The sequence below is a fragment of the Nicotiana attenuata genome, unplaced genomic scaffold (assembly GCF_001879085.1).
Source record: "Nicotiana attenuata strain UT unplaced genomic scaffold, NIATTr2, whole genome shotgun sequence".
NCBI classification, from domain to species: Eukaryota; Viridiplantae; Streptophyta; class Magnoliopsida; order Solanales; family Solanaceae; genus Nicotiana; species Nicotiana attenuata.
The window spans coordinates 33,303-48,429 of NW_017672541.1; the positions used below are offsets into that span (position 1 = coordinate 33,303).

A 15,127-nucleotide genomic window follows, 5' to 3' on the forward strand; every position below is an offset into this window, starting at 1 on the left:
ACTATGAGGCTACTCGAAACAAAAGACATATGTGATTACTCTTGGTTACATCAATCACTTAAAGTAAAAGGTCTCGCTTTTGATAAATTGACATGTCATTATTTGTTTTTTGGACTCTGTGAGTCAAGTCCGCTGATCTTGGAGTTAAATTGATGATAATTATGATCCTCTCGGAGAAAATCAGCAGATAAGTTTACACTCAACATGATTATCAGTAAATATAATGAAAGAGGTAAGATCAAGAAGGCACCTGATCTATTACTCTAACAATTACCTTTTATATCTGTCCGAAGTGTTCTAAGTAGCTTTGTATGTACTATGTAAGCATTCCATTTGTTAGCAAATGTCTCAAATCCATAAAGTAGTCCCTTTTTTCCCTTGATCATTCATGGATTTGAGGTTGTTCATCATTTGCACAAATGAATATAAAAGGGGGATTAACAGATGAAATTCAAATCTCGAAGATTTGAAGGCAAAGGCTTCCTTGGTATCTTTTCTAAGCTCTACTGCACATGCATCAAAGCATTTTCATTCATGTGCTTTGAGCTGGCTTGGTTGGCCTCGAATTGTATTGTTGAGGGATAGGTTGATTCGATCGTTGTTGAACTTGTTAGTGATCTGGGGAGATCTATGAGTTGCTTTTCGGTGCTGTGAGACGTTATGATTTGTTGGTTATGGGTACATGTGGTGCGGTTCTATTGGGGATTCATAGTGAAAGTCGAGTGGGAAGAGTAATTGGGTGTTGCTCGGTAAATGGAGTATTGGTTATGACCTATCGGGTTGCGTGTCGTATGTTATTTGTTTCACCGTGGGTGTAATGAATTGCTTTGGTTTCAGACATCAAATGGTGCGTGGCTGTCGATTTTGGGCATAGTGACTTGAGGTGTTTCATGTGTAACAGTGTTTGGATAGGATGGCGCATTGTAGCGAGGCCACGTGGAGATATGACCTTTCGGGGTAGATTCAGGTGTTCTATTTCTATGATGTGAGGTGGAGTCTCAGCCTTGTGTTGTAATGGTACTGATGAGCTTGAGGTACAGCTCTTTCGTTTGAGTCATTTTTTTTCATGATTTGAGTATATTCAAATCGTTTCTTATTGGTGCGCATATTATGCAAGTTGTGGCTTAGGCTTGTATTGAGGTGTCATATCACCAGAGTGGTGTGTTGGATTTGAGGTGATCGTTAGGGTCACTAATGAATACGAACGGATTTGATTTCAGCTTGTTGGACGGATAATATCGAGTTCGGCTCGGAATCTGCTGTGGTATTAGTCAAAGGGAAGTGGCTTCATGAATGGTTGATCTGAGAAATGGTTACGGTTTATTGCGTGTTTCATTTATCGTTGGTAGTATATGAAAGTGTTGGAATAAGACCTTAGTTGATAAGAGGTTTTCTACAGGTATTCGGGTGTTGTGGGGAACTGCTGTGAATAGAAGTTATCGCTTCGTGTGTTTGGGTTATGTAAAATATCATATGATTGCACCTGAGGTTGCAGGTATGGGTTATTACAGCTAGTTCGGGCTTATTCTGAGTATAGATGTGAGGTTCTGATCTTGTGTGTGATTTCGGAAAGTGCAATGTGGTTCTATGTTTTATGGACTAGATGGATTGTGGAAATTTCAGTTATGTTGTGTTATCGGACCTATGCGAGATAGGGTGACGTGGGATCACCCCCGGATATATGCTTGGTAAGGTCATTCAGTTATTGGTTGGCTTCTAGGACAACTTTGGGTACGCTCGAGGACGAGCGTTTGTTTAAGTTGGGGAGGATGTGACGACCCGACCCGTCGTCTCAGGAGTTAGCGCTTTTACTCAGAGTTGAGTCTTAAATGATATTTTTGAATAATAATTTGGGCTGAGAACTACTGTTTTACTAATACCCGAGGGACTTGTGATGATATTCTGACTGAGTGTGGCCGAGGGCCAGAAGTGAGGATACACTGAGTGATATGAGGTCGAGGGCCTGGATGTGAAAGTTATATATGGATCGGGCTGCACGCTGCAGCGATATATGGATCGGGCTGCACGCCGCATCGGTATATATATAGCGCAGTGATATAGCGCTTGGGCTGTAGGAGCCCCTCCGGAGTCTGCACCCCCACAGTGAGCGCGGGTACCCATATGGATCGGGCTGCACGCCGCAGCGAGCTATGGATCGGGCTGCACGCCGCAGCGATATGTGGATCGGGCTGCACGCCGCAGTAATATGTGGATCGGGCTGCACGCCGCAGCGGTTACTATATGATACTGTTCTGAGACTGATCTGAGAGAGGGAGCCCGAGGGGCTGGTATAGTTTGAGATATTGCCCGAGGGGCGAACTTTTATGTGCTCATCTTGCATACTTATTTGCTTTTTTACCTGTTATACTATGGTATTTGTGCCCGAGGGGCGGATTTTCTGTGCTTATCAGCACTAACTATTTTGAAATCATTTTCGTAATTATTGAAAAGATCATTTTGAAAAGAGATTTGAACTGAGCCAAGGTATTTCTAAAGATTTCACAGATTTCACTGTTTTCTCAGAAAATTGTACTCGGCTTCTATACAACATGTTGGTTGCTTTACGTGATTTTTTGCTGCTCAGTTATTATTTACTTTTATTACTCACTAAGTTGGAGTATTCACTTTACTCCCTGCACCTCGCGTGCAGATGCAGGTATTTGTTCACCCGGCAGCGGGTTTTGAGCTGGTTGAAGATTTTGCTATCGTGCTGAGTAAGGTGACCGCCAGCGTTCGCGGCACCAGATTTCTTCCTTTGATTCTAAATTTATTCTGTATATTACTGGCCTTGTAGTTGTATTTAGACTCCTCTAGATGCTCGTGACTTGTGACACCCCGGTTTGGGCCGTGTTTGGTTGTACTTCCGCCAAGTAATATTATTGAATCATCTTTAAAATTGTTCATCCATGTTATCATTTCTTTTTGAAAAAGGCAAAAAGGGTTGGTTGGCTGGCCTTGTCTTCACGAGAGGCGCCATCACGACCGGAGCGGGGTTTGGGTCGTGACAGATAGTTCTTAGTCCCTAACTAGAAGATATTCCGTACATCCCAAAAGAAAAAGAATTACTTTGATCTTTATGGTTGGAGGTGCTTGGTATGTATTTTAGAGTGGAAGTGGATAAACTTTATACCTTTGTCACTTTTGTCAATCGAGAACTTTATACCTTGAATAGTACTCATAAACTTTTTGTGTTGTGTAAAGGCTCATTTAAGTTTATTAACCATCCAATAGGGTCATGAGTTCAGACTGTATTTCTTTATTATTAAGAGATCTTCCCTTCCACAGCAGATTAAGAGGTGAAACAAACCCAACATGGTGCTAATGTGAATACAATGATCAGGATCTGTAAGGGCTTGTCTGTTCGCATATCTATTTTTTTTCCTTTTTCATGTTGGATTAAAGAGCCTCTAACAATATCTTTATTGTATTTGATCGTGCAGGTATGTCTTATTTTAGAAGCTACCTCACTGATAAAGTAATATGATGGTTAATATAAGATAGTAGCATAACAGTTGAAACTTGCTGATAGGTTTATTTCTTTTTAAGTAATACTAGTATACGTACCCGTGCGATGCGCGGATTGTTTCAAAGGAAAAAATGATATAGTAAAAACAGGTCTCTAATGTAAAGTAAATTTAGCGATCACATCCAAAATAATTAAATCAAAAAACAAATATATGAATTTCATTGGATTGCAACTATAATAGGGGCCAGCAATGTTTATGCACAAAAGCATGATTAGCAGAGAAGGTTGGGTAACTGTAATAAGCCAAAAAGGTAAAGTAGATTTCCCAAAATTCGCTTCCGGTTCATATATTAAAAAAACAAAGAACAGTCATACATGTGTGTAATTCACAGTAATTAAGACATCACCTTTTGTTGTGGTGTACTTTGGATCACAAGTATATGAGAAAAATAAGCAAGTCAGTCATGTTGGTTGATGATATAACGACAGACTCACATGGATAACTAAGATGTAGGAAATATCCATTTCTTGTTGGCATAATCTATATAACAGTTCAAGTGTTAGATGAAATGCATACATTAAAAGGAGCAGATTCAGCAAATGAAAATGAAATAAGGATATCCAAATTATGAAACAATGAGGAATTCAGATACCAGATTCAGTGCAACTATGTAAAGTGCATCTGCTCTAGCAACAATCTCCAGTATCTCGCCAGTGATCCTCGCATGCCTTTCCCGGTTATAAGCAATCGAAAGGTTCCTCTTTAAGTCAACTGCATTATCCGTGGCATTACTCATTGCATTCATCCTAGCAGCAAACTCACTGGCAAATGACTCTTGAAGTGCCCTAAAAATCTGGCTTACTCAAATAGAGTGGCATCAAAGCATCAAAAATCTGAGCGGGATCTTGCTAAAAGTCTAATTAACACAACTAACTTCCCCTTTTAACCCTCAAATGATCCCTCTCAACAATCATTTTCCCCTCGTTAGTAGTCAACCTAAGAACTCATCTTCATCTACATCAACTCTTTTCCCATTAACATCAAGAACCTCTCATTTTGACGAAATTGGAAGCAACGTATGTATTACTGGATCTGATTTAATGAATGAAACAAATATAGTATACAATGCAGCTCCTGCTTCTTGCGCAATTCTTCCTTCAAAAGTTCTAAACTCTCCACCTTTTTTTGCACAGCTGGTGCAGCTTTGGGAACATTATGAGCCACAGGCTTAGGTAGACTAGAAGAAGGTAACAGAACAACAGGACCATGTTCAGCAGCTTTTGAGGCTAAGGACTGGATATTGTCTTTTCCTTTATAAGGAAAAGATAGGTGGGGTTGATCCACACTGGATGTTAATGATGGAGTATACTGGAGTAATGCTACATAAGTATTTGGCTTTAAAAAGGATTAGTCCACCTGAAAAACCAGAAATTTATCTTTAGTTATTATTAGGAAAAATAAAAGAGCAGTCATACAAATGGGTAATTCACATTAATTAAGACATCACATTTTGTTGTATTGTATTTTGGATCATAATTGTATAAGAACATGAGCAAGGTTCCGAACCAGTATATGAGAACATGAGGAAGTGAATAGGCAACTTCATGGAGAAAAAATTAGACTACATAGTTAGCTGGTCAGAAGCAAACCTTAGACACTAGACTATATTCTCTTGGAATCGATCTCTGACCATCCTAAATGTCTTTGTAAAAATATTATTGTCATCAAGCATTTGTTTCAGATCAGAAACAACTTCAGCATGAAGTTTATTAATATCTTGGCCACGACTGAAAAAATATATGAAATCAATAAAGGTTTTTAAATTAATTGTTATTTTTATAGTATTATATAATAAAGGTATAGGGCTAACCTCATAGCCTTGATTCTATTTGTAACTTCATTCTCTATATCATATATATATATATATATATATATATATATATATNCCTCCCCCGGCCTCTACCTCGGCCTCTAGCAATGGGGGGAGCAGCTCCTCCCGGGTCCGGAACGTCGGCGGTACGAGTCCTCACCATCTGTGAGAGAATAGAAGAGGAAACTTCGAACACTGACCACTGCACGATGGAGAATGAATAAAGAGTAGTCTTTCCTAACACCCTATAGCCCCTCGAAGATAAATACAGACGTCTCCGTACCGATCTACAAGACTTTATTAGGTTTGCCCGTAACTTGTGAGACCTACATGAACCTAGCGCTCTGATACCATGTTGTCACGACCCATTTTTTCATAATAGGTCATGATGGCGCCTAACACCACGGTCAGGCCAGCCGAATGCGAAAGTGTGATTAAGTTCTCATTTTACTTTAGCCAAAGACAGTGATACTAGAATTTTCAAATTTAAAGATTAAACTAGTAAAGATCATAAAGTGCTAAAATAGCGATACAACCCCCAAAATGAATGTCTACTACAGTGTGTGCCAGGACCTGGTGTCACAAGCTACGGGCGACCAGTAGAATATACACAAAAGAATGAAACACTATCCTACTGTCTGAATCAGGATAGACAGAAATCAAAAATACAAGAAAGGACTCCTTCGGCTGCGGATCGGCATGAGAGAGAAGGCAGCTCACCGTAGAAGTCCCTAAGCATGCTCACTGATGCGCACCGGGATGATGTCCAGATCCACCTGCCTCAAATCCTGTACAATTAAGTACAGAAGTGTAGCATGAGTACAAAAACCACATGTACTCAGTAAGTATCCCGTCTAATCTCGAAGAAGTAGAGACGAGAGGTCGACTTGATACTTACTAAGGTCAAGATAATATAATATAATAAAGTGAGATATGCAACACGAAGGATCTCCAATAACACACGTTTAATAGAAGAGTCATATTCATGTTCTTGTCATAATTAAATTACCAGTTTTCCCTTTTTCACATCAAATAGTGATCATGTCATAACTAAATGTAAGCATATAAATCATGCACAAACATGCCGAGGTCGACGGCCCGCTCCAACAGAAAATAAATTGTGCAATGCCGAGGGTCGAGCGGCACGAACCATAGATGCATCTATTATCACCTAGGCGATCGTCCCGATCCATAATCATCAAGAAAATATCAAGAAAAGCACATAAGGCTCAATTACATACAAGGGAATTCCTACCAAGGCTCAACAAACTCATACGTTCACCTTTCATTTCCTCAAGTCTCTAGCAAATCAAAATGATCATATTGGCAATTTAAAATAAGAGATATTCCCCAATTAGACATGACGTGGCTAAACTACCCGAACAATTATCATATAGTAGCTACGCACGGACTCTCGTCACCTAGTACGTACGTAGCCCCCGCATTAGCAACAATTACTCATTTAAAATTCTATGGGGACAATTCCCTCTTACAAGGTTAGAAAGGAGACTCACCTCACTCCAAAGTGCACTCCCAATATCCAAGAACGAGCCCAAGTTCTTAATTCGAAGCCGGACAATCCCAAACTAATCAAACGAAGTAAGAACTAGTAAATAAAGGCTTACAAGGTTGAATTCTTGCTATTTAAGCAATTTCCTAATCATTAACACAAGTTTCCTAAATTCCGACCTCGGGCCCACGTGCCTGGATTCCGAGATTTTTCGAAGGAAGTTGTTCTATATCACCTAAGGATCACAAATATATGATTTCTAGTTTACTACATGGCAAATTATGTTATAAAACCTTAGTTTTCATTAAACCCTAGGTCTAGCTCAAATCCCTTGATTTTACCTAATTTTTAGTGTTAAATCTACCTAATGTTTATGTATTTGAACTAAAATGAGTGCGGATTACTTACCTTGCAATGTTATGTTGAAACCTCCTCTTTGGAATCACCAAAATCGCCTAAGTGTTGAGAGTAATGTGGAAGAAATGAGTTTGGGTTCGTATTAATGAACCCTTCTGCCCCCAGTGATTTCCGCTTCTGCGGAAGGAATCCCGCTTCTGCGGGTTCCGCTTCTGCGGACATGAGCCGCTTTTGCGGAAATGGGCAAGGGGGCCTGGGCCGCTTCTGCGGTCATAACCTTGCTTCTACGAGGCCGCTTAAGCGGAAAGCCCACCGCTTCTGCGGTTCTGGGCCTGGGCGGATGGACCGCTTCTGCGGTCAGGGGTCCGCTCCTGTAGTTTCCCCTTCGCCTGGCCCCTTCCGCTTCTACGATAAAACGACCGCTTTTGCGGTCCAAGAGCCGCATAAGCGGTTATGATAGAAGCAGCAGATAAGGTTTTTCCTGAGTTTTCAACTTCACTCGAACCTCGACCATTTGACGCTCGGGGCTCCCGAGCCCCGCCCGAACATACCGATAAGTCTGAAATCACGAGGCGGACCTACTCGAGCCTCGAAACGCTTAAAACAACGCTAAATCAGGGAATCAACCCCAAAATGAAATGATTCAAATCATTGAACCTTCAAGTTCTAAATTTCCTCCTAACGGGTCAAAACGCCCTTAAACCACTCGGATTGACACCAAATTTTACAGGTAAGTCTTAACTGATATTTCGGACTTGTACCAAGTTTCGAAATCGAAATTCGAACCCGATACCTAGGAAAACAATAATTTCTTGGTTTATTTAAATCTTAGAAACTTAAACTTAACAATTTCATATAAAAATTCATTACTCGGGCTAGGGACCTCGGAATTCGATTCCGGGCATACGCCCAGGTCCCATATTTCCCCACGGACCCTCAGAAATTGTCAAATCATGATTCCGGGTCAGTTTCCCCAAAATTTTGACCGAAGTCAAACTTGGCCTTTTTAAAGAAACTTAAAGAAGCAACTAGGCTTATTCTTGCTCAAAACTCTTCTAACTTCCGAACCACTCATCCCCGCAAGTCATAAATTAGCTAAAGCAAGTGCGGAAAGTATTATTTAAGGGAATGGGGTTCGAAAATGCAAAACGACCAGTCGGGTCGTTACATTCTCCACCTCTTAAACAAACTTTCGTCCTCGAACGGACATAGAAAAGTACCTGGACTGCTGAACAAGTGGGGATATCGGCTCCGCATGTCCTCCTCGGACTCCTAGGTCGCCTCCTCGACCGGTTGGCCCCTCCACTGGACTCTTACCACAGAAATCCTCTTGGACCTCAACTGGCGATCCTGTCTATCCACAATGGCTAATGGCTCCTCCTCGTAGCCCAAGCTCTCTTCTAACTGAATGGTATTGAAATCCAACACATGTGAATAGTCGGCATGATACTTCCGGAGCATCGATACATGGAAGACTGGATGAACTCCTGATAAACTAGGAGGCAAGGCAAGCTCATAGGCAACCTCTCCAACTCGCCTCAACACCTCGAAGGGGCCAATAAACCTTGGGCTCAACTTGCCCTTCTTTCCGAACCTCATAATGCCCTTTATGGGCGAAACCTTCAAGAGAACCTTCTCGCCAATCATAAATGATACATCGCGCGCCTTCTGATCCGCGTAACTCTTCTGCCTTGACTGAGCTGTGCGGAGCCTCTCCTAAATCAACTTTACCTTATCCAAGGCATCCTGAAACCAAATCTGTACCAAGCAACTTAGCCTCACCAGGCTCAAACCACCCGATCGGAGAACGACAACGCCGACCATATAATGCCTCATACGGGGACATCTCTATGCTGGACTGATAGCTGTTATTATATGCGAACTCCGCCAAGGGTAAGAACTGATCCCACTGCCCTCCAAAGTCAATCACGCATGCTCTAAGCATATCCTCTAAAATCTGAACTGTCCGCTCCGACTGCCCATCGGTCTGAGGATGGAATGCCGTGCTAAGCTCCACGTGGGTCCCCAACTCACTCTGAACAGCTCTCCAGAAATGGGAAGTGAACTGAGGGCCTCTGTCTGATATGATGGAGACCAGCACACCGTGCAATCTCACTATCTCCCGAATGTAAATCTGAGCATACCTCTCTGCCGTATAAGTAGTCGCCACTGGAATGAAGTGGGCGGACTTGGTCAATCTATCCACAATAACCCACACTGAATCAACCTTCCGTTGAGTCCGCGGCAACCCAACCACAATCCATAGTGATGCGCTCCCACTTCCATTCCGGAATGGGCATCCGCTGAAGTAGGCCACCTGGCCTCTGGTGCTCATGTTTAACCTGCTGGCAATTCAAACATTTAGCTGCATACTCCGCAATGTCCTTCTTCATCCTCCGCCACCAGTAATGCTGCCTCAAGTCACGATACATCTTCGTGGCACCTGGATGAATGGAGTACCTCGAACTATGGGCCTCCTCTAGAATCCTCTCTCTCAAGCCATCAACATTAGGAACACATACACGGCCCTGAAGCCGTAACACACCATCCTCGCCAATAGAAATCTCCTTGGCACCTCCCTGAAGTACCGTCTCTCTGAGAACTGCCAAATGTGGATCATCGAGCTGTCGGGCCTTAATCTGCCCCAATAACGAAGACTGAGCAACCACACATGCTAGAACCCGGCTGGGCTCTGAAATATCCAATCTCACAAGTCTGTTAGCTAAAGACTGAACGTCCAAAGCTAATGGTCTCATCTCAGCAGGAATGAATGCCAAGCTACCCATACTCTCCGCCTTCCTACTCAAGGCATCCGCAACCACATTTGCCTTGCCTGGATGATAAAGAATGGTAATGTCATAATCCTTTAGTAACTCAAGCCACCTGCGCTGCCTCAAATTAAGATCCCTCTGCTTGAACAAATGCTGCAAGCTGCGATGGTCTGTATAAACCTCACATGACACTCCATATAAATAATGCCTCCATATCTTAAGAGCATGAACAATCGCCGCCAACTCTAGATCGTGCACAGGGTAATTTTTCACATGAACCTTCAACTGACGTGAAGCATATGCAATAACTCGCCCCTCCTGCATCAATACACATCCCAAGCCAACACGAGAAGCGTCACAATACACTGTATACATCCCTGAACCGGAAGGCAATACAAGAACTGGTGCCGTAGTCAAGGCCGTCTTGAGCTTCTGGAAGCTCTCCTCACAATNAATACAAGAACTGGTGCCGTGGTCAAGGCTGCTTTGAGCTTCTGGAATCTCTCCTCACAATCGTCGGACCAACAGAATGGAGCACCCTTTTGGGTCAATCTGGTCAGAGGTGATGCAATAGATGAGAAGCCCTGAACAAATCGCCGGTAATAACCTGCTAACCCCAAGAAACTCCTGATGTCGGTCACTGAAGTAGGACGTGGCCAACTCTGAACTGCCTCAATCTTCTTGGGGTCCACTTCAATACCCTCTCCTGACACTACATGCCCCAAGAATGCTACTGACTCTAGCCGAAACTCGCACTTGGAGAACTTAGCATAAAGCTTCTGCTCTCGCAAGGTCTAAAGCACTACTCTCAAATGCTGCTCGTGCTCCCCCAGGCTATGCGAGTATATCAAGATGTCGTCAATGAAGACGATAACAAAGGAATCAATATAGGGCCTGAACACCCTGTTCATCAAGTCCATAAATGCCGCTGGAGCATTAGTCAAGCCAAATGACATCACCAGGAACTCATAGTGGCCATATCTAGTCCTGAATGCGGTCTTCGGGACATCTGAATCCCGAATCTTCAGCTAATGATACCCTGACCTCAGGTCAATTTTAGAGAACACCCTAGCACCCTGCAGCTGGTCAAACAAATCATCAATACGGGGCAATGGATACTTGTTCTTGATGGTGACTTTGTTCAACTGGCGGTAATCAATGCACATCCGCATAGTCCCATCCTTCTTCTTTACAAATAGCACTGGTGCACCCCAAGGCGATACACTGGGCCTAACAAACCCCTTTGCTAGCAACTCCTCCAACTGCTCCTTCAGCTCCTTCAGCTCCCTAGGAGCCATACGGTACGGCGGGATAGATATAGGCTGAGTGCCTGGAGCCAAATCAATACAGAAATCAATATCACGATCCGGGGGCATGCCAGGAAGATCAGAAGGAAAAACATCAGCGAACTCTCGGACTACTGGCACTGAATCAATCGTCGGAGACTCTGCGGTTGTGTCTCGAACATAAGCTAAGTAGGCCAAACACCCCTTCTCAACCATGCTTTGAGCCTTCAGGAAGGAAATGACCCTGCTAGGCGTATCCACAGTGGAACCCCTCCACTCCAATCTCGGCAACCCTGGCATCGCTAGAGAAACAGTCTTGGCATGGCAATCTAGAACGACGTGATATGGAGATAACCAATCCATGCCCAGAATAACCTCAAAATCGATCATATCGAGCAACAGGAGATCTGCTCTAGTCTCAAGACCACAGAAAGTAACCACACAAGATCGGTAGACCCGGTTCACAACCACAGAATCGCCCACAGGAGTGGACACATGAACAGGAACACCCAAAGGCTCAGGAGAAATAGCCAGGAAACGAGCAAACAGAGATGATACATATGAATAAGTAGACCCTGGATTAAATAATACCGATGCATCTCTACCGCTGACGAAAATAATACCTGTGATGACGGCATCTGAGGCCGATGCATCTGGCCTGGCTGGGAGAGCATAGAATCTAGCTGGAGCACCGGCTGTCTGGCCTCCAACTGACTGAGTAGTAGCTGGCTGACCTCTCCCTGTCTGGCCTCTACCCCTGGAACGACCTCTACCAGTCTGCTCTCCACCTCTAGGCGGCTGGACCGCTGGTGCTGGAGTCATGGGCTGCTGCCCCTGCTGTACTGCCTTGCCCCTAAGCCTGGGGCAGTATCTCCTCATGTGGCCTGCGTCCCCGCACGGGCGGGCCTGCTGTCCGGATGGCTGACCCTGAATACCAGAAGGCCCACTAGAAGAAGCCTGAGTAGCCGGCGGGCGGTAAGAACTCTCCGGCATAGCACTAAAATAAGGACCGGAAGAATCCGGAGGACCTGAATACCCACTGGATGAACCCTGAATAGCTGGCGAGCGATAATAACTCTCTGGCATGGCGCTGAAATAGGAGCGCGCTGGAGCACCTCGAGCCGGTGGTGGTGCTGGAGCTGGGGGCCTGCTGGGCTGACCCCTCCCAAAGTGACCTCTGCCCCTGGCTGGGGCACCTCTGAACTCACCTGAGAATCTGGCCCTCTTGTCCTGCTGCATCTGCTCTCTACCCCTCAAATGGTAGCCCTCAATTCGGCGGGCAATCTCAAGTACTAGCTGATATCCAGTGCCCATCTCTACCTCACAAGCCATACCCGACCGGATAGTGGGATGTAACCCCGCAACAAACCTCCGTACTCTCTCTGCCTCTGTGGGAAGTATCATGAGTGCATGGCGAGACAACTCAGAGAACCTCGCCTCATAGTCGGTCACTGACATATGACCCTGCTCCAGATACTCAAACTGATCACGTAGCTCTTCCCTCTCAGAGGGTGGAATGTACCGATCGAGGAACAACTGAGTGCACTGACCCCAAGTGAGGGGAGGAGCACCTGCCGGCCTGCTAAGCAAGTAAGACTGCCACCATCTACGGGCCCTGCCCTCCAGCTGAAAAGTAGTGAAGTCGACTCCATGTGACTCCAAGATCCTCATGTTGTGTAGTCTATCCCTGCACCTGTCAATGAAATCCTGGGCATCCTCATGACGCTCGCCCCCGAAGACTGGAGGGTGCAACCTGGTCCATCTGTCTAATAACTTCTGCAGATCGCCGTCCACAGCTGGCCTAGGCTGGGGTGTCGCTGCAGCAATTGGCTGGACCCCCTCTGCGGGTAGTGCACCCGGAGTATGATAAACTGTGGCTGCATGATCTGGAGCCTGTGCGGTAGGGGTCTGTGCTCCCCCTCCTGCCTGTGAGGTAGCTGGATCTGTTGGAAATAAACCAGCCTGAGTCATAGTGTCTATGAACCGAAGCATACGGCCCATGACCTCCTGAAATCCCGGCGCAGTCATAAAATCCACCAGAGTAGGCACAGCTGCGGGCGCCTCGCCCTGCTCCTCAATAATGGGATCCCTCGCAGGGTCTGCTGGTGGTGCATTTGGAGTAGCTCTAGGACGCCCTCGTCCCCTACCACGGGCCGGTGCCCTCCCCCGGCCTCTACCTCGGCCTCTAGCAACAGGGGGAGCAGCTCCTCCCGGGTCCGGAATGTCGGCGGTACGAGTCCTCACCATCTGTGAGAGAATAGAAGAGGAAACTTAGTACACTGACCACTGCACGATGGAGAATGAATAAAGAGTAGTCTTTCCTAACAACCTATAGCCCCTCGAAGATAAATAAGGACGTCTCCGTACCGATCTACAAGACTCAATTAGGTTTGCCCCTAACTTGTAAGACCTACGTGAACCTGGCTCTGATACCATGTTGTCACGACCCATTTTTTTCGTAATAGGTCATGATGGCGCCTAACACCGTGGTCAGGCCAGCCGATGCGGAAGTGTGATTAAGTTCTCATTTTACTTTAGCCAAAGATAGTTATACTAGATTTTCGAATTTAAAGATAAGACCAGTAAAGATCATAAAGTGCTAAAATAGCGATACAACCCCAAAATAAATGTCTACTACTGTGTGTGCCAGAACCTGGTGTCACAAGCTACGGGCGACTAGTAGAATATACACAAAAGAATAATACACTATCCTGCTGTCTGAATCAGAATAGACAGAAACAAAAAGTACAAGAAAGGATTTCTTCGGCTGCGGATCGGCATGAAGGAGAAGCAGCTCACCGTAGAAGTCCCCAAGCGTGCTCACTGATGCGCACCAGGATGATGTCCAGATCCACCTACCTCAAATCCTGTACAATTAAGTATAGAAGCGTAGTATGAGTACATAAACCACATGTACTCAGTAAGTATCCCGTCTAATCTCGAAGAAGTAGAGACGAGAGGTCGACTTGATACTTACTAAGGTCAAGATAATATAATAATAAAGTGAGATATACAGCATGAAGAATTTCCAATAACACAAGTTTAAGAGAAGAGTCATATTCATGTTCTTAACATAATTAAACTACCAGTTTTCCCTTTTTCATATTAAACAAGTGATCATGTCATATCTAAATGTAAGCATATAAATCATGCACAATCATGCCGAGGTCGACGGCCCGCTCCAAGAGAAAATAAATTGTGCACTGCCGAGGGTCGAGCGGCACGAACCATAGATGCATCTATTCTCACCGAGACGATCGGCCCGGTCCATAATCATCAAGAAAATATCAGGAAAGCACATAAGGCTCAATTACATACAAGGGAATTCCTACCAAGACTCAACAAACTCATAAGTTCACTTTTCATTTCCTCAAGTCTCTAGCAAATCATAAATGATCATATTGGCAATTTAAAACAAGAAATATTCCCCAATTAGACATGACGTGGGTCCTAAACTACCCGAACAATTATCATTATAGTAGCTACGCACGGACTCTCGTCACCTAGTACATACGTAGCCCCCGCATTTAACAACAATTACTCATTTATAATCCTATGGGGACAATTCCCTCTTACAAGGTTAGAAAGGAGACTCACCTCGCTCCAAAGTGCATTTCCAATGTCCAAGAATGAGCCCAAGTCCTTAATTCGAAGCCGAACAATCCCAAACTAATCAAACGAAGTAAGAACTAGTAAATAAAGGCTTACAAGGTCGAACTCTAACTATTTAGGCAATTTTCTAACCATTAACACAAGTTTCCTAAATTCCGACCTCGGGCCTACGTGCCCGGATTCCGAGATTTTTCGAAGGAAGTTGTTCTCTATCACCTAAGGATCACAAATATATGATTTCTAGTTCATTACAT

General features: G+C 44.3%; 1 protein-coding gene across 1 annotated transcript; it reads right to left on the minus strand.

The window, feature by feature from the left end:
* Window positions 1–4,092: 4,092 nt before the first annotated feature.
* LOC109213607 (ATP synthase gamma chain-like) lies at window positions 4,093–12,347 on the minus strand. Its single transcript, XM_019377423.1, has 3 exons — window positions 12,245–12,347; window positions 4,555–4,846; window positions 4,093–4,324 (listed from the first exon to the last, which is right to left on the minus strand). The coding sequence occupies exons 1-3, from the start codon at window positions 12,345–12,347 to the stop codon at window positions 4,093–4,095; spliced, it is 627 nt and encodes a 208-aa protein (XP_019232968.1).
* Between the last annotated feature and the right edge of the window lie 2,780 nt (window positions 12,348–15,127).